This window comes from Cryptotermes secundus, unplaced genomic scaffold, assembly GCF_002891405.2.
Source record: "Cryptotermes secundus unplaced genomic scaffold, Csec_1.0 scaffold590, whole genome shotgun sequence".
NCBI lineage: Eukaryota > Metazoa > Arthropoda > Insecta > Blattodea > Kalotermitidae > Cryptotermes > Cryptotermes secundus.
In genome coordinates, this window is record NW_019721768.1 from 328,186 (window position 1) to 349,121 (window position 20,936).

General features: G+C 39.9%; 2 protein-coding genes across 3 annotated transcripts in view; one reads left to right on the top strand and one right to left on the bottom strand.

Annotated features, from left to right (window-relative positions):
• LOC111875731 (general odorant-binding protein 84a) overlaps positions 1 to 14,536 on the top strand; it is a 17,507-nt gene extending 2,971 nt beyond the window's left edge. The window contains exons 2-7 of one of the 2 annotated variants that reach the window (XM_023872213.2): positions 1,819 to 1,894; positions 4,691 to 4,752; positions 7,231 to 7,266; positions 8,365 to 8,485; positions 12,149 to 12,204; positions 14,210 to 14,536. In XM_023872213.2, the coding sequence (XP_023727981.1) occupies positions 1,819 to 1,894; positions 4,691 to 4,752; positions 7,231 to 7,266; positions 8,365 to 8,485; positions 12,149 to 12,204; positions 14,210 to 14,248 (390 nt within the window). In that variant the 3' untranslated portion in view covers positions 14,249 to 14,536. The remainder of the gene's footprint in view (positions 1 to 1,818; positions 1,895 to 4,690; positions 4,753 to 7,230; positions 7,267 to 8,364; positions 8,486 to 12,148; positions 12,205 to 14,209) is intronic. The other variant, XM_023872212.2, reaches the window with a different exon arrangement.
• Positions 14,537 to 15,082: 546 nt separating this feature from the next.
• Positions 15,083 to 16,452, bottom strand: LOC111875728 (repetitive proline-rich cell wall protein 2-like; the record flags this gene model as incomplete). Its single annotated transcript, XM_023872206.2, has 1 exon — positions 15,083 to 16,452. A coding segment is annotated over one exon (1,236 nt), but the record flags the coding sequence as incomplete, so codon positions are not given.
• Between the last annotated feature and the right edge of the window lie 4,484 nt (positions 16,453 to 20,936).

Consider the following 20,936-nt stretch of genomic DNA (forward strand, 5'->3'; position numbering starts at 1 on the left):
CACCCCCTTGTCTGAAATTTCTCTTCTGCGCGTTCAAGGTTACTCTTGGCATTGTTCGAAGTTACGTAACACTTGCTTTAACAGTTTTGGCGAATTGAAGTCCCTGATGATGGCCGGTTGGGGCCGAAACATGTTTTAAAAAGTTAAAATTCTAAGGAATAAAGTGGTCGCATTGTTCTTGGAACTGTAATATAAATATTCTAAGTGAAGTTTTAATATTTTTATAATTGTATACTTCGTTATCATGTAAGGAATGCCATCCTGTAGGATTTGGGGTTCNTGAAGGTACATTACAGTAAATAATGTAAAATTTGTACACAGTCCGTCTTTCTGATCTGAAGTGATGATGTATAGTGTAACGAAGAATATTAAAATTATTACGTCAGGGAGGAAATGTTATAAATGAGGACACGTGAGATAAAACCACGGAAGCGGTCTTGGTAAAGACTTAGGTTTAGACAAGAGACATGCTGTAACACTTACTTACTTGGGCCGCGCCATAGCTCAAGCGGTTAGTCGCTGGTTTCCCACCGAGGGGTCTCCGGTTCGATCCCGGGTCTGGTCAAGTGGGATTTGTGGTGGACAAAGGGGCGCTGGAGCAGGTTTTCTCCGAGTACTTCGGTTTCCCCTGCCAATCTTCATTCCACCAATTGCTCCACAATCACCCCCCACCTATCATCTGAGGCTGGTACAATAGGCCAGAAGTGGCCTCAGTACAAGAGACTTAGTCCCACCCCACTAGCAATAAAAAAAAATAACTATTATTGATATTTTTGTAAGTTGTTTGACGACGCTTTCAATATCATTATTATTACTGTTATTATGCTTTTATGATTACAAAGGCCTATAGGAGGCGAATAAGTTAGTGTTTTGTTGTTTAATTTTACTGTATTATAAATGCAAAAGCGATGATATCGTCATTTCAGGTTTATAAATTTCCCCTACATTAGTGTCACGGTTCATTTCTAGTCAAACTGAAAGTCTCAGCATTCTCTTGACACAACAAAATTCAAATTGACCCTCTGCTCTGTACCGATATGGAATACGTCTAATTGAACTAATAAAATTTGCTTACCTCGACACGGTAAGGTATATGAAAGGTTAAGGAAGAAAGAAATGATCTAAAAGGCACTGGAATCCATCTCTATCTTGTTTCAGATGCTATTAGGCAGCGAATCGGTCACTGATCATGTTTCTTAATGTCTGTTATTTTGATGGAAGAACGTAAATGTCACGTTTTAAGTCAAGGATGTGTTTAAGCAAATTATGGGCCTAAGGAGGATGAAATCATGTAATATTTTAGGTATATTTCATAGCGACGAATATAATAGTCTATAGAGATCATCCAGTGCTAGTCTAGGGAAATCTAGGTAGATTGGATAAGAGAGACAAAACATGTATACAGAATATTTGATAGGAAATCTACTGGAAAGCGACCATCTATAAGAAGAGGAAAATTTCAAAGATAATATTGAAATGCAGATCAGGTTGTAAAGGTGGGAGGTGGATGCAACTATCCTGGATTAAAGATCTGGTTTCAACACTGTTAAACCTACAGCTTATTTTTTCAACCTTATGTTGAAATCTGAGAATCCGCTCTGCCCAGGGCATTCGTCGCGTAGTCATTTTATTGAGCAATTTTTATCTTCTCACTTTTGCATAATATTTTAATTACAGGAACGTCTTCCTAATTATGTTCAGGGTCAGTGAATAAGCTGACTTTCCCTCATCCCGGTATCACACCCGAAACGTCCCTGACTGCTTTACGAGTCCACTGTATTTATTTTCACACGTACTTGCATATTGTTTTAATTCCAGGCATTTGCAAGCGGATACGATAGCGTGCTTACCGACATACGCAACCAATGCAACGAGACTTTCCCTATCTCAGACGGTAGGTATACCGGCTTTAACGTTTTGCTTCAATTCATTATTTTCATATTTTTATAAACAAAACTTCAATTTCTCACACCATAGGTCTAGTGGTCAGAGTTCCTGGCTATAGATCCAGAGGACCGGGTTCAATTCCCGGCGCTATAAGACCTTTTCTGAGGAGTAGTGGGTCTGGAACGGGATTCACTCAGCCTCAATGTGATAATTGAGGAGCTGTTTGAAGGAAATAGTGGCTCCGGTCTAAAAAAACGAAATTAACGGTCGTGGGAATTCGTTGCGCTGACCACGCGACACCTTCTACCCGCAAAAGTTGGCACTAACTTCGCCAACAAGCGGCAGTCGCTCGGTCGGTATAGTTCGCTTGCGGACTAAAATCACGGAATTTTTTATAACAAGACAAATTCTGGGTCGAGATGAAGCTCTGGGCTTAAATACCGATCATGTGATAACGTGCTGCCTGCTCTGGTTATCGCACTTCTCAGGGAGCGCTGATAAATGAGTATCAGCAATAGTAAATTGTGATTATCAGAGGGAAACCAACGAAACTCTGAGAAGAATCCACCATCTCACATTAAGTCACATGAGATTGAACCCGAGGCTCCGAGGTGAGAAGCCAGCGTATAATATCCAATTGCTTGTACTATGATATTTAACATATTGTAAGATATTTTTCTTGTTTGGTCTTCTTCCGGGAAATAAGCAATTTGATTTCAGATTGTAAGTTTAAATAATCCCGGAAATTATGCAATTTTCGCCCTCGTTATAAAGTGTTTGAGTCCAATTGCCAGTGCGTCTTCCACTTGATGTTGTTAGACATAGTTTCGCTGACGCAAATTAATTCAGTAGTTATGCCGTGTCATCACTTCAGACCCATTTTGTTTTCACTTTGAATCGTTGGAGTGCCTTCCGTGACTTCAGTGCTTCCCGAGGAAGGAGTCCGTCAACATGACAAGCAATTGAAGTATCAAGTGCATTAGCATTTCCTTAAATTAATTTCAGAATATGTGTCTTTAAGACAAATTACTTCCTATGCGGCATGAAATACTGTAAAGCATTACTTTGTATTATTTTATTGTAATTATGCACAATTCAACATTGAATAAAACACCTTCAGATTAATTTTCAATAAAACCTTAAGTAGCAGAGTTGGGACATTTCAGTCGGTAAAGCGACGGGCTACGAATTGAACAGCGTCCAGACCGGCTCTGGGGCTTATCCAACCTCTTATCCAATGGATACAGGGGATTTTTCCTTGGAGGTAAAGTGGACGGGGCGTGAAGCTGACCACTCGCCTCCATCTACTGCCGAAGTCAAGAATGGTGGAGCTATATCTCCACTCCACCCATAGGTCTTCATGACATAGTAATTAACTAATTAAGCACAGGGACAACTCTTTACTATTCATAACATGATCATTGGTAACTTAATTTTGTTAATAAATTAATTCAATCCACAAGCTGACACATTGATTCCATAATATCTATTTAAATATTGTTCTCAAATCTACGCCTAGGTCTGCCATGTGGTGTATTTCCTTCAGGCTTTCAGACAGAAAATTTGTACATATTTCACGTCCCTCCCATGGATGCTGCAGGCGCCTTCCACCTCATGCTCCGTTGTTAGGTCACCCTAACAATATGATGAAGCTCCTCACTATGTAATTTTCTTTCTTCTTCTCTTGCTTCCTCTATCTTAGCTACATATAACCTTATTCTCCTCAGTACTTTGTTTTCAGACACCCTAAATCTATTTCATTCTCCCAAAGTTGGATATCAAGTTTCGTGCCCGCACAGGTTGGCGTCTCGAGACTCATGTGTCCCAGACGATCTTCTTTGTCCTCTTTATAACCCCTCGGCACGCACCACGCAGAAAACACAGCCTCTCTATTGTTGAGAAGGCGTGTTTACAGCGCCCTAACCTAGAAACAGAAGTTATTCGATTGTTGCTTGCAAAATCGTTGCCGCGGGAATGTGTTTACCGAGCAGTCGCCTAACAATGGACGTCTCCTCTGATTTTACTATTCCAGCTTTCAGGCGTCGTATCACAGTATTCAGTTGGTAATACATCCATCTGAGGATGACAACATTGAACGCCCAGACATGTAATTGAGTATAATTATGGTGTTGTAACAAATGTTTATAAATAATGGTCCCATAATTCTTAAGTCAGAATGCCTAGCGCATTGCCTGAGAAACAGAAGCCAAGCTACATATTTCAGAAACGCAACAGAATATCGCTTCGAACTGCCCGACTAATACAAAATATTTTAACTTCCAATAACAATATTTGTACAAACGGATATTGTAAGCGTAACGAGATACTTGAATCTTTAAATAACGTTTCTCTTATATTAGATTGTAATATTATCTTTTTATTGCTAGTGGGATGGGACAAAGTCCCTTATACTGCGGCCACTTGTGGCCTATTTTACCAGCCCCAGATGATAGGTGAGGGTGATTGTGGAGCAATTGGTGGAATGAAGATTGGCAGGGGAAACCGAAGTACTCGGAGAAACCCTGCCCCAGCGCCACTTTGTCCACCACAAATCCCACTTGACCAGACCCGGGATCTAAACCGAGCCGCCGCGGTGGGAAGACAGCGACTAACTGCTTGTGCTATGGCGCGGCCACTTGATTGTAATAGCTATCTAACCATTTTTATGAAGCAGAGATGTTCTTTGTGAGCTAATATTCGCTCAACTGGTCAGAATATTCCTTCCATTTCATGAAACTCTGAGGCTTACTGCAGTGCACTGTAATAGCGACGTCATAATGAAAGCTGTGTTTACGTTTTGCAGAATATGATGTCCGTTTATTGAATTTCGGGAGTTTCCCGGACGAATCAGACAAAACTCCGATGGTAAGTTCGCTATTTTCACTCTACATCCATAACAACTTCTGGCCATGGTAGAACTTTCACTTTCATGAGTCGTGATATTTATTTACCTACTTTTGGGACGTCAAAGCTACGTAGAGTGAACAGGTGGGTTCAATGGCATTACGAGAAAATTCTTCCTCAGAGGGCGGAAGCGTGGATTTCAACTTCCGCTTAAAAAGAAAAAGGCATATAATCGAGAGTTTTGAATCATTCTCGAGAAACAACTGTTTGCATGTGCGTTTCTCCGTTGTTAACTTGTGATCCGGTTCAAGGAGTCTCGCCGTTTTGTCCGAATAAGATTATTTGTCTGCATATGTCTGTAGCGCCAAGTAAAGAGACTGATCTGCTTCATTTAAACCCCCACTGAACAGTCGTCACAAAGTAAAGGAAAGATGACCGTCTTCTGAGATGTGATGCTATGTCAATCCATCCATTGTTCTACAGCCCTTTGTTAGGCTTTAACCACTTTTCAGTTTTTTTATCTTTTACAGAGTCAGTAGGACTCCTTGGATGGGAGATGAGCCAGTCCCAAGGCCCCTACCTGCACGCAGGACAGCACAAACACGAAATAAACGCACACAGACGTCCATGCCTCAAGTGATATTCGAACTCACGATCCCAGTGTTTGAGCGGGCGAAGACAGTTCATGCCTTAGACAGCACGGCCACTGTGATCAGCTTGTAATGCCATGTAGTCTGGTACAAGCTACCAAAATTTCGGATGATACTGCTGCCTAAATCTTGAGGATATAAAATTGTTCCTCAGAAAAAAATTGTAACATTCTGTCAGACTACACGGCGTCACATCCGCGACGACAGCATATTTATATACTCGAGCATGAGAACTTCAGATCTTCCAAAGTACAGTCATTCAGTAATTTGGTCGATTTATCAATCTGTCTTACCTTCAGAGATATCAGTCATGCGCAGTTTAAGGGGTCAATTACACTGACCTGTATTTAAAACCGGTTTTGCAACCCAAGCATCAGATAAGCAAAAAGCAAGATTTGTTCTTTACATCATCTTCAGTTTCAGGAAGCAAATTACTCTGAATTGTAAAGTCACTCTCTGGCTGTTCTTGTTTTCTCTTCGTACAGGTATAAGGTTTATTTAACGATGTTTATTAACAGAACATAATTTTGTTGCGTCGTTTCTGAATGAAAGATCGCGAGATATGGAGGTGGTCGTGACCTGTTCTGAGAGAATATCTTGGCATTTTGATTAAGGTATGGAGCCAAACCATGTCAGGGTATCCAATTTCCGGACTGAGGATAGAATACTGGACTTCTGAGTGTGAAGTTGTAACTACTTTATAACAATATTCCGGACTGCTTTTTGTTTATAGATAACATTGTTGTTGTCATTATTTTTGTTTCAATAGAGATTCATATGAGGGCACGCGGTAGCATAGTTGGTTGAGGCACTGTATTACAAGCCGGAAGGTCGCGAGTTCGAGTCCCAGTGAGGTGGATTTTTTCAATTGATCTAACCTTTAAGCCGCATTATGGCCCGAGGTTCACTTAGACTGTAACAGAAATGAGTACCAGGAATCTTACTGGGGATTAAGGCCGGCCGTAGCGTAAGGTTGACAACCTTACCGCCATCCGTGAGCTGATTGTCTAGACAAATTGTGGGAGCCTCGATGGGAGCCCTATGGGCTTTCACGGTCTGTTACATGGATACCTTTAGATATTTTTATCTTTATAGAAATTCATATAAATATAACTCGTAAATTCACCATTAATGGTCGAGTTTCAAGTCGAGGTGTAACATTGGTGACGGTGGATCCATAGCAGGACGGTTTGGGAGTAGCCATACGTAAGTGAGGCATTGAAATGTACTGAAATTCTTACTGCATTCCTGACAAGCACGTCATTTCAACCCACAGTTTTATTGCTTCGGAATCCGATGCTATCTGTGTTTAAGCTGATGAGTAAATGAAAGACGAGACAGAGAAATATAGGTCCCTCAGAAATCGCATTTTATTTCTAATGAGCTTTCAGGGCATAAAATTGGTGTATGATAGGTAGTAATGTAAAGATATCCCTTTCACAGACGGTGAAAGCCTACAGGGTTGTGAGACGTCGAGGTTCCCATATTTTCTAGACAATCGGCTCACAGATGGCGGTGAGAGTGTCAGTCTTACGCCCCGGCCGCCCTTTACCCCGAGGCATATTCCTGGTACTCATTTACTCTGTTAGAGGCTAAGTCGACCCCAGGGCCATAGTGCGGCTGGAAGGATTACGTCTGTTGAAAAATTCAGTGACCTCATCGGGAATCGAAACCGTGACATTCCGGCTTGTAGTATAGTGCCTCAACCAACTAAACTACGACGTTCTCCGTAGGATAGGTAGTTCTTCTGTAAATAATATGATTTGTGATTCCCAGACGTAGTTCATTCGGAAGTCTGCTATAAGTAAAAGATAAATATGTTCTCATGTATATATTTTTTTTTTTACAGTGCTTCATTCATTGTTTTATGGACAAAGGAGGAATGGTAAGATTATATATACATATTAAATAATTAACGATTTACACGACACAGAGACTAACTTGAAAAGTTGGTAGTTGTACAGATAATTAAAAGTTCTTGTTTCTTAAATAGGAACCGAAAGTTGATCTCCGAGCTCACGATAGTCACCAATGAGCTCTCTCGTGATGATCATTCAATTCATAACATATAGACCACTTTCAGTGGAACCTAAAAATTCGCCTGCGTGTTCATAGACGCCAGCCATTAAAACCTGCCTTCACTGCGTTTGATCCATTTAGCATGTTCACTCGCTGTTCATCTTGGAAGTACGAGTATGTCAACACTTCTTCCCATCTATCCTCTTGTCTCCCAAGTGGCATCTTCCTTAAGAAAAATGCATATAATGCGTTTCAATTCATATTGCGTGTCAGGTATTTTAATATAGATCAAATGGTGTGAACTTGCTGAAGAACTGGATCATATTCCAGTAAGGAAGAGCTCCTGGAGATTGTACCACGTGACAATGTCCTATGGAACCAAAACACGCAGTGATTTCTAACACATGTTAGTTGCCTCTAAAGTTGTATTCATGGTTATATGAAATAAAATTTAATTTTGCTAATATTGTAAATTTAACTGTTTTATCTCATGTGTAAGCTAAAAATTGAGGCCGCGCCATAGCTCAAGCGGTTAGTCGCTGGCTTCCCATCGCGGCGGGCCGGGTTCTATCCTGGGTCTGATCAAGTTGGATTTGTGGTGGACAAAGTGGCGCTGGGACAGGTTTTCTCCGAGTACTTCGGTTTCCCCTGCCAATCTTCATTCCACCAATTGCTCCACAATCACCCTCACCTATCATCTGGGGATGGTACAATAGGCCAGAAGTGGCCGCAGTACAAGGGACTTAGTCCCACACCACTAGCAATAAAAGAAAAGAAAGCTAAAAATTAGAATATAGAAAACAATGACTTTGCTTATGGTTCACTAATTCCGTTAGATAATTAGTGGCGCCAGACGTTACTGTGGCAGGAAATTCAGTCATATTATCGTAAAATCTTATCTCAAAGTTATGAATGTAAGTTTGTTGGTTTTATCGTTTGAACTTCAATATAACCCGTATTTCAGATTGATACCGACGGCACATTTCAACAAAAAATATTGGTTGAGAAACTTCAAGGATTCCCGAACGATACTATAATCCCAGACCTGGGGGAAATTATGGATCATTGCGTCACAAGAAATGGAGGTAGATATAAATAACAGAGATTCAATTAACGTTTTGAAAAGTATTTCTCCTTTAGCATGTTATGTATTTTTAAAGAATTTTACATTTCTATAGACTATTTCATTACTTAATTAATTTTTAAAACACATTTTGACGTATTAAGTTACATGTCAGATTCTTGCATCATACATCTGCATTTTATTCTATATTGGAATTGAAAAAGGACATAGGCTACTTCAAGAGCTCGCCCTATTTTTTTTTGTTACTACTAAACAAGAAGTTCTGGGAAGATCTAATCATCTACTTTCCTTTCATACAACATGAACCGCATAGAAACGACGCTTCCAACAATTGTTCTATTAAGAAAGCAGTCTCCTGGGATGTGGCACCGTGTAGATGTCGTGTTAACCGACGTTTCGGAGGAACGTATCGCCTGCATCTTCAGGGTAGAAGGAAAAATAAGAAAATCCGCAAGCGAAGAGACAGTGAGAACAGGTCTGCTTGCACCTTGCGATACCTTCCTCCGAAACGTCGGTTAACACCACATCTACACGGTGCCACATCCCAGAAGACTGCTTTCTTCATAGTCACCGCCGTGAAAACCTCAAATCTTACAGTTGTTGTATTGTTGCGTATATTCGTTGCCCCGGAGACATATTTACCGAACCGTTGCTTAGCAACAGTAGACCGATTCACATATAGAGACACAGAATAGAAGGAGGGATTTATGAAGTACGCCGTTGAGATAGGCTCAGGTGCCATGGTATGCATACGAAGTTAGAAAAAAATTGGCTCAGGAATTCAAAATTCGGTAGGAGGGATACAAAGACGGGAAGAAAACAAGAGGCGCCCCTAAGCCTATTTTTATTTTTCAAAATAAAGGAAGTAGGCTGAAAAAGAACAATATGAATGCTTACATTTATAAACCCAATGTAAAGTCTAGCTAAGGTTTCTCTCATTAACAAATTCACTGTGTCACCTTGTTGTAAGAGAGAATTGAAAAACATAATCTACACTTCATAAAGAGGGTAATTAATGTCGAAATACAAATTGAAAAATTATTATGGAGGAATTATGAGGTCACAGTCCTTCCTTCTGTTGCACAATAAGGAAATCGCGTTAAGAGAAGTGTCCCAGTAGTGATAAATTCAATAAATTGTTGCACCGGAAATCTTTGTTAAGAAATGTTTACCTGGTATCACCAATTATGTCTTTTACCCTACAGGATGTGACGTGATGTGAAGCGTGATTCATTTGTCTCTCATTTTATTACTGTAGCATGGAGAATTATTGCCCTAACATTATGTATAGTAGGATTATATATTTCAAGCTTTCGACTACTTCCCAATCCAGATCTGTCAAAACAGCATTTCGGTGGCTTGCTTCCCAGTGGGAGTAGAAAGTCAAGCTATTAGCACCTGACTTACCGGAAGCACATTTTAGACGGTGTTCTTGTTATTTGTGATGTTTTGTTGGTTTCTTTAACTTAAGCAAGGAAGCTGTACCTGAAGTATTTTGCAGCTGTCTGTAAAAGTGAAGTAGAAGCCATACCAAAACAGAAAAGTGCAGCATAAGCCTGCAGACCAAGTTCGGATCCTAACTATAAAATAAGATGCTATTTAATATGAATAGATTTTCCATACAGTTGTATCTCTGAAATTTGCTACCTACATATATAGTAAAGCGCCGGTCACGGTAGCCGAGCGGTCTAAGGCATGCACTATCTTCGCTCGCTCGGAAGCCGGGTTCGTGGATTCGAATCCCACTCAGGGCATGGATGTTTGTGTGCATTTTTCTGTGTTTGTGTACAGGTAGAGGCCTTGCGACGAGCTGATCACCCGCCCAAGGAGTCCTACCGAATGTGTAAGAGCTAGAAAAACCGAAGTGAACGGAGAAGTTCATGGAGGTAGGCCTAGGCCCACTGGGGCTGTAGTGCCAAGGAAAAAAATACATAGTAAAGCATAATTTTATGTTACTTTTTAAACCATTTAAACCATCACCTTTTCGCCTGATTGTTTACAAATCTTTGCACTTAACATTTTTTTCCCCCTTGGCACTACAGCCCCAGTGGGCCTAGGCCTACCTCCATGAAATTCTCCGTTCACTTCGGTTCTTCTTGATCTTACACATTCGGTAGGACTCCTTGGGCGGGTGATCAGCTCGTCGCAAGGCCTCTACCTGTACACAAACACAGAAAAATGCACACACACAAACTAAACATCCAAGCCCTGAGTGGGATTCGAACCCACGATCCCGGTTTCCAAGCGAGCGAAAACAGTACATGCCTTAGACCGCTCTGTTACCGTGACCGGCGCACTTAACATTATAATGTTTAATAACCAGTGGTTGTTAATTGTTTAATGAGTCTTACGAATGAGTTTCAATCCATTGCTCTGCATGCTTAATGCGGTTTAAATTATTGTTACAACATCTCGATATTATTAAAACGGACCAAATGTTAGCAGTCTGTTTTAAAATGTTTATACATCTTTCTTCTGTCCTTCTGGCGCCATGGGGGAAGTTGACCGAAGCTTTGGGAGAAGGCACTTCCTCCATCTTTAGACCTGAAGAAGGAGGCAGTATATTTCTTTGGAAAGCCGGTAAACCTCTGTCGGACTACACGGCGTCATATACTAGAAAACGGTACCCTTCATAGTCATTACTTCTGAGAACCTCTAATCTAACAACTTGACGCCATTTCCTTGTTTGTTTCTGTACGAAAACAGAGAAAATGAAGATCTGCAACAACATGCAAACACACAGCGAAGTACTGAACACAGATGACATATGGCGCTGCGCCCTTCTTGAGAAGCCGCCAATTGTGCAACTACTCAAGAAGTTCCCAGCATTTTATGGAACCAGAAGATTCGTTACCGTGTTCACAAGAGCCTTCAACTAGTCCCTATCCTGAGCCAGATCAGTCCATTTCATACCATACCATCCTATCTCTCTCAGATCCATTTTAATACTGTCCACCCACCAATGTCTTGGTGGTCTCTTTCCTTCTGGCTATCCCACCAATATACTATATGCATTCCTCTTATCCCCATTCGTGCTACATGCCCTACCAATCTAATCTTCCTTGACTTCGTCATTATAATTATATTTGGAGAAGAGTACAAGTTATGAAGCTCTTCATTGTGCAGTTTTCTCCAACCTCCCGTAACTTCATAACTCTTCGGTACAAATAAACTCTTGAACACCCTGTTCTCCGCGGTAGCGTAGTTGGTTGAGGCAAGGAAGGTCGCGGGTTCAAGCCCCGATTAGGTCATTGGATTTTTTCAATTGACCTAACCCTTCCAGCCACACTATGGCCCTGGGGTTGGCTCAGCTTCTAACAGAAATGAGTACTAGGAATTAATTAAATAATTTTCCTGGGGAGTAAAGCGCGGCCGGCGCGTAAGACTGACAGTCTTACTTCCATCTTTGAGCCGATTGTCTAGATAATGTGGGAACCTCAACATCTCACAATCCCATGGGCCTCCACGGCCTGTTACAGGGATACCTTTACTTACTTACACCCCATTCTCAAACATCCTCAATCTATGCTCTTCGCTGAACATAAATATAATTTCTTATATAAAATTCAATGAAATAATTGAGAAGTAATGAAGAATCTTGTTCAGATAATTAAATTCTCTATGCACTATAATTAATAGATTGTTTTCTTTTTCTGACTTACAGAACAGGCCGATTTGTGCGAGAGAGCATATAATTTCGCAAAATGCCTTATAATTGAGGTGAGCATGTCATTTTCATTCTTGTTCTGTTGATATTGGCCTCCACGGCCTGGTACAGGTATACCTTTACCTAATTTACATTATGCATAAAATATACAGAGAACACAACAATATGAATATTTTATTACATCAGTTATTTAAACACTTGAAATCCACTAGCCTGATATCTTTCATCGTGATTTACGTGTAACAAATACATAAATTTAAAATATAAAACAAACGAAATAGTACGCAAAATATTTGGATCTGAGAATGTTGAAACAAGCGAAGAATTAAGGTATTACTTGAAGAGAAGCTTTGTGATATTTAAGTTTATTTTCTAAGTTGATTATTTGACAATACTGTCAGTAGGTCACAGGTCACGTGCAGTACAAAACACCGATCTTGAGAGCTGTGAGGAATTCAGGAAGTCGGAACCATTAAAGGCGCGACAGAAGCATGAATCAGCGACTACTACATGAGTCAAAACATTCAGTGCATACTCTATAGGGGCTGTATAAGCTCCATGTTACTGTCTTCATCGAGGGCAATACTGTTGCACTCGGTGTCAGTTTCGCTGCTGAAATGTTGCTTTGCACTGTCGAGATACAAACGCAGTTGCTGTAGCTCAGTGCAACTGAGTACTATACAATTACACTATTGGCCAGTACATTCTGATGTTATACACAGTAGGTAGGTCTGTTGGCGCCCTTTCTCTCCTTGCCCGTCCCCTCCCCCCTCAACACACAAGGTACAAGTAGTACTGATATTAAAGGGGCCACGTCTGTAGCTAAGATGTGGAAATATGAAGTTCAGACGGAATTGAGTCGTTATTTATATTCCCTACAGTACGGACAATACTTTATGAGATGAGGCACTGACTAATATTATAATTTACCTTACTACATCTCCATTACGAGCCTCATACACAATTTTATATACGCATAAGTATGATTGTTCCAACTTGTCCGTGAGAACGAGCCAAAAAACAATTCACAAACCAACGACTGATACTTTGATGTAAAAACACCAAAAAAATATTATTCTTATTTTATATAATACTTCTATTTTATATAACTTGATTTATTGTACTCTTGACATCAAGTGTTTTTTATATATTTTAATAATATTGTACCCAATTTTGTTGGTGCTGCGGTTCAGTGATGTGTATATGTGTGTAAATCATGTGTTTGCCTGATGATGGCTATCAATAGCCGAAACATGTAGCAGGGCCGAAAATGGTCTGATCTTGACATTAGTTGTGTTGTGACGGATATAATAAACAGGTTGTATATTGTAACACAACAGGATGCATGAAATGAAAATAAAATAAATAAAAAAAAATTTTAAGGAAACCCAATTAGAAAGCGAAATTTGGGGAAATCAATAAAGAGGCTGCAGGACAAAATTNAACGACTGATACGTTGATGTAAAAACACCAAAAAAATATTATTCTTATTTTATATCATACTTCTATTTTATATAACTTGATTTTTGTATTTTTTACGTCAAGTGTTTTNGAGCAACTGCGTTGCTTTTTCCTAAATTTGCGCCGTTCTATTCAGTAACATGTCTTCAACTCAGTCTGATAAAATTTCTCGGAAATTGCAGTTGCGTTGCGGTTGCCAGTTTCCTTGGTGTGTCCTCGCCCTAAGTGTAACCGGTTGTGAAGTGGATAGAACTGATTTGGGATTATCTCGGTTGTTTGCTGCTCATATTACAAGATATTTAGGTGAAGCATCAGGTTGTAAGCGGACAAAGACAGATTAATATCAATTTTTGATGAATATTTATTCATTTTATTCGTTATTGAGTAAAGTTGATATATTTTATCTGCTACTAAATTGAATGTCCATATTCATGTACACAACAAAGTGACCGAGAAAGTTGCATCTCGGTTGGGTAAGTTTCCTTAACATACATTTTGCAACGTTTGTAAGGAACCGGGTCTTGAAAGCGTGACTGCACGCTACACTGCCGAAGGGTAGCGTGTCTTATGGATGGTTACCTTTTGTGCTTTATGCAGGAAATACAACGACATGAGGAAACTGGAAAGGAAGAGTGAAGTGTGGGCCAACAACCTGGTCCACTTTTACCATTGGCATTTGGAAGATAGACACTGTTAAAGCACCAACGGAAACAATCTTGCGTAAAGCGGCTATTTCTAGAAAATTTATTTCTTATTGTTACTTTACATCTGTGTATAGATAATGTTGCATCTGTGTTATGAAAATGTTCAGTACTTTAGACAGAAATGTACGTTTGTAGTAAATGTGTTACTTTAACTTTTTGTGAATAGAATAAGTGAGGGAAGCCTAATAAAGGACCTTGCCAGCAAAAGAGAAAAATTGTGCTTTAAAGGAAGTGTTTCAAAATATTATTGTACTGAAATCCTTAGTACAACAATTTACAACACTATCCTACACTCTCGTCAGCCAAGCCGTTTTTATTCTTCTATTTAGGGTCATTTTCATTATCGCTCGATTTGTTGATTCCTTAAAATTGAACTATGTTAGAATATGTAACTCGGGAAAAAGAAGCGAATTTTTAGTAATAATAACTTTTGAAATATTTGTAATTGTTAGATACAGATGTTTTATGCTGTAAAATATTACTGAGCCAGATATTGTTTTCGTATCTTGCTATTGAATTAAGATTCACTTATTATTATAATTTTACTACATATTTTAATCGCCTTTATGTACTTTTGAGGTTTTGCATGTTTTGTTTCTTTCAAAAGCTTTAAGCAATTATGAGATATATCGGTTCTAGGTGTTTATAACTAATACCAGTTGTGGCCACACCTCTGTAAGCGCATAGACTTACATTTTTGGGGGAAAAAAGGGCTTGGATTTCATAACAACACAACTCAGTAGTCTATTAATTGTTTCGCCAGAATACTGCAGATTTTTATTGTCTTCTTTTTACACATATACACGCATACAAATAACAGTGGGCAATGTTTAACACAGATACACACAGAAACAAATGTCTTCTTCAGCACGTTCACAGTAAGTTACTCCAGTGGTTGCTTTAGTGGTGCAGTCCAAACCCTTCGCTGCCCTCGTGATGGCTCACATGCACTGGTACAGGGACCTTCACAGGATAGGGTACGGGCTTCTCAACAGGATATGGGACAGGCTTCTCAACAGGGACCTTCACTGGGTATGGGACCGGTTTCTCAACCGGATATGGTACGTGCTTCTCAACCGTCACCGGGTAGGGTTTGGGCACTGGGACAGGATATGGACGGTCAACAGGGACCTTCACAGGGACAGGTACTTTCTTCTCAACTGGGTATGGAACAGGCTTCTCAACCGGATATGGGACATGCTTCTCAACAGTCACTGGGTAAGGTTTGGGTACTGGAACAGGGTATGGTCGATCAACAGGGACCTTCACAGGGTAAGGGACTTTCTTTTCGACGGGGTATGGGATATGCTTCTCTACGGTGACTGGGTAGGGTTTGGGAACTGGCACTGGGTAAGGTCGGTCGACAGGCACCTTAATTTCAACAGGGTAGGGACGGTCAACGGGAACTTCCACTGGGACCTTTATGTGGACGGGATAGGGTTGTGGGACGGGGACCTTTACGTGGACGGGGTAAGGAGCGGGGACTGGCACTTTCTTTTCGACGTAGACAGGGTAAGGTTTATCGACATGCACCGGGTAGGGCTGTGGAACATGCACTTTCACTTCTACTGGATATGGGACTTTCTTTTCAACAGGAACATGTACGGGGACTGGTCGGTCTACAGGGACTTTAACTGGGTAAGGGACTGGTTTCTCGACAGGATACGGCACAGCTTTTTCAACTGTAACAGGGTAGGGACGATCTACTGGAACTTTGACAGGGTAAGGAACGGGCTTTTCCACGGGATATGGGACAGGTTTCTCAACTGGCACTTTTACGGGATATGGTTGAGGTACTGCATATGGGACTTTCTTGGTAATGGTAATGGTTTTAATCTCATGGTGATCTCCTGATGATAGTCCTCCCCCAAAATCATGTTGACCAAAACCACCACCGATTAAAAATCCACCATCGTGGCCTCCAAATCCCCCTTCATGACCACCAAACCCCCCGTATCCAAAACCAATAATTCCCCTCTTCTCCTGATTCTTCTCCTGGTTCTTCTCCTTCTCAACTGCTTCAGATTTCTCTGACGCTGCTGCTTCTTGTGGCTTCCTTTCAACTTTCTGTTGTGATGTTTCGGCCTTGTCTTCAGCTGAACTGAAGATGGCCAACGTCACTAAGACGACTCCAATCTATAGAAAAGAATTAATTTGTAATAGATTTTCATTTATGTTTAAATTCCATTAAAACGTGTCTGAGATTTCTGAAATGTCCAACAGCCGAATAATAAACTTAACAGTTACCATAGTATCTCTGGTGTTATAGCGTAAGGTATATTATGTTTAGATATCTGTAAATATGTTTTCTATGCTCCTTATTGTATTAGCTTATGCCGACCAAGAAACCACAATGCCAATGTTTGTGCTGGTTTTGTTTGTAAGTATATTTTATTCCATTAACTCCATTCTAAACATTTAAACATCACATTTAACGCATATTATGATGCGCGGTTTCATATTTTTACAGTGAATATACTTGATATTAATACACGGATTTATCATGTTCATTGTCCCAATATCGTGGTAGTCAGCCTATATCGTCTACGAAAAATATGGGCAAATATGAATAGAAATATTTGTGTAAAATTTGTGGCTTAATCGTTTGTCTGTTTATATACATGGGCCATTACCAAGATTATTTAAGAATATTAAATTATGTATTAACAGTGGAAGGCAAGGCACTTGTGAACACGGCAATGAACCTTCGGATTCCATAAAATACTGGGAAATTCTTGAGTAGCTGCACAATTGGCGGCTCCTCAAGAAGGGCTCAGCTTCGTGAGTAAGTTTTTTTTAGTGCTAGTGGATGGGACTAAGTTCCTTGTACTGCGACCACTTCTGACCTATTGTACCATCCCCAGATGATAGGCGAGGGTGATTGTGAATGAAGATTGGCAGGGGAAACCGAAGTACTCGGAGAAAACCTGCCCCATCGCCACTTTGTCCACCACAAATCCCACTTGACCAGACCCGGGATCGAACCCGGGCCGCCGCGGTGGAAAGCCAGCGACTAACCGTTTGAACTACAGCGCGGACGAGTAAGTAAGTAGGTAATCTAAAGAATATCCAATGCATATAAGTTGTAATTTAATGAGTATGGGTTAATAAACACAATTTTCTCGGTAATGTTCACAAAAATTGAACAAACTAAAGTAAGACGGATGACTTTAAGCAATTTCTGTAGAATATTAAATAGAATAAACCCCCGTTACAACGGCCTAATAGGGGGAACGCCCGTTATCACTGTTGTCCGCTATAACCGAGTGACTGTGTATTCGCGGAAGTATACCATAGTATACATAGCCAACAGACGCAATAAAAGTAGCAATACAAAATGTAATTAAAAGGTTTTTATTTTTTTATGTTAAATAATATTCTAACAACAAAGAATTTCTTAGTGCAATTTCTCTAAGACGTCACAAGCATACACAGCCAGATTTTGTACATTATATCCGAAATCGATTATATCCAGGGTTCGCTGTATTTAAAAATTATACGATATCTTGAATAAACACACTTTTACATCATGGATAAAAAAGTATTTATTCCTGTAACAGCCCGTGGAGGTCCATAGGGTTATGAGACTTCGAGGCTCCCACATGTTCTAGACAATGGATAATATGCTTTAGTACATTTAAATGTGTTGGAAATGTGTCAGTCTTCTATTAACAACCTTTTGGCTTTGAAATGAAATTCTGTTTTTAAGTAAGCCGATTTAAAATGTATTACATTGAACTCCGCCTGAAGATACCGTCAAATGTAACGAGAACCAAAGCTGCAAAGGACACAGAGACCTTAACTTCGTGAGTAATAGTGAAACCCAGGATTTCAAGGATTCCTCTTTCCTTTATTTCGTTACTAGTCTGCTATTCCTGTTCTGTTTAATCGTTTCAGATTTGCTTTTCATCTTATTTAGGAAACATAATCAGTTATCACAATATCTGCCCCCGTCAGCTTGTTTAATAATACATAAGTAACATTACGTATCACTCATGGCAATACAGTGATCGTCCATCCCAGAATATACACGGTTTCCACATTTTCTTTGCATATTGGCACTCTCAATGCTCCTGTTTCTAGCATATCTCTCAAACTCATTATCAGCATTAATTGTCATATTCGTTTAAGTTTCTGTATGCATGTCTTTAAATAAATATTTCTATTCATAATTCTGCTATTGAATTTGTAGACCAAATGCAGATTTTTAATAATGCTACACTGGATTTGAGATACTCACAGCCGTGACTATGAAGTGTAGCATTGTCTGGAACATAATTCTGTGTAGTCCGGTAGAATTACACGGACGTTTCTTACGAATATTCTGCCTCCATATTCAGGGCTAGACAATGAGGAAAACAAGAAGCCAACAAGAAGCATACAGGAGACAGAATGAGATTCTTCAACCCTGAAGATGGAGGCATTATATTCCTCCCGAAACATCGGCGAACATTCACTGGAGAACACTACGTCACATCCCTGAAGATAGTGTTCTTTTTAATAATCATGTTTATGACACAATATATAGACTGTTACCCTCCTCTATACATTTCACTCGTAAAAACTAACTTCATGGAGCCGAGCCTTTCTTCAAAAGCCACCAATTGTGCAGTTACTCATGAATTTCCCAGAATTTTATGGAACCCGAAGGTTCATTGCTGTGTTCACAAGAGCCCTCCACTAGTTCATATCCTGAGCCAGATCGATCTAATCCATACCACCCCTTCCTATCTCTTTAAGATCCTTTTCATTAAAGCTCGAAAAGTCGTTAATAGTTTTACGTTTATTACTATAGTTGCCACGGTCACTGCCGTTGCAATGGCTACCCCGTTTCTGCAGAAGTGTTGCAGTGTTGCTCCCACAACACGATTTCGTGCGTCCTTCACGCTATACCGCAGCTTGTAGAACATGAGAAAGAAGGAAGATAAGATGGGCTCTTCCACAGTCCACATGCAGATGGTTCGACAGACATGAGGACCCCTATAAGCGTTTTGTTTTTCTTTGATATTATGCAGAGAAAATATAATAAGGACTCTTACAGATGAGAAAGTTAAGTATGCTTGAAAGATAAAATCTTCATTTTGGTTAATTAGGCACTATGTTTTGAAGATGCATTAGCCACAAAGAAAGGGATACGTTGAAGAGGAGATTGTGCGGGCCCTAGGATCGGTCTGAAAGATCTCAATAAGTATGTACGACAGCGGAAATGCACAATTCTTCCTGGCAGCAATTAGTTATTAGTATCTGGTTGTGACGCATCAATGCTTGCTAACTTTCCCTTCTACAAATTGTTACATGAAATGTCAGAGACACAATGTAGGCCTACTGCGGCTCTTAAACAAGCGAGCTTTCAACTCCTGAGGCATAGACTGCAGTATGTGCTTGAATTCGTGTGTATTAAGTCACTAAAACAGGAACTTAAAACATAGCTTGATGACCTGAATAACTTACTAATGCTCTATCAAGCGTATAGCCTATATAGTGTCTCCCTTATAATAAAAGTTAAAGTTTTCCCTGTGCACTAAGCACTACGCCATAAAGGCGTATGGGGGAGCGCATGTATAGATCCATATTTTCTTGACCTCGGCACCAGTTGGAGGTGAATGGTCAACTTCACGTCTCTGCCGCTTTACTCCCGGGGATAAAGCCCCCGGTACCCATTTGATAGAAGGCTGGGTTGGCCCCAGAGCCAGTCTGGACGACGTGGAGAAGAGAAAATTCTTGACCTTACCGGGACTGGAACTCCTACCCCTCTGTCGTCCAGCCCGTAGCCAGTCGCTATACAGACTGAGCTCTCCCGGTACTCGTCTTCCTTATAATAATGTTATTAAATTGTTGGTTGAACGTGAGAGCTCTGATGAAGCCTACTCGAACTCGGTTTTTCTCCTTGACATTCTACAAAACGTATTTTATATAGAACCTGATTTAATATGATGGAACCCCTAGATGACAACAAGCAATACATTTAGTATGGACAGTTCGAAAGAAGTTCATTGATATGCGGCAAGAAATTATCAATACTGAATTTGTCCTGTACTTACTCTCAGACACTGTTATAATGACATCTCGTGTCTTTATTTTCCTCAAGAGAGAGGATTGTTATAGTAATTATTTACTGTTACCCCGAGTTATATTTTTTAATTGTGTACCCGAAGTAACACATTTTATTAACTGTAATTAACGTGTACTCTATCACGTATTAGACGCAGCTAAAGCATTTTAATTTCACTTCAAGAAAAGTATCAAATGACTTAATGACAAACTGATGCTACTTCCAGCCTACTTTTCTTCCTTAAAAATAAGAATATAGGCTTATAAAATCATCATGTTTCCTGTGTTTTCCCCATTTTCAATTGTTGATCCGATTTTGTGGACGTGACAATTCCACCCTGAAGATGTAGACAGAAGGTTCCTACGAAAACTTAATGTGTATCTAAAAAACTGCACATATAATATTCCAATGCTTCTTATAGTCATCGTTGTTAAAACTTCGAAATTTTAATTATTCTTAATTCTTTTCTTTCGGTAATAGCATGACAAATATATGAACTTGTAAGGTGGAAACATCACTAGCACCACTTGATGTAAAGTCGACAAATTTGGTGTAATAATAAATATTT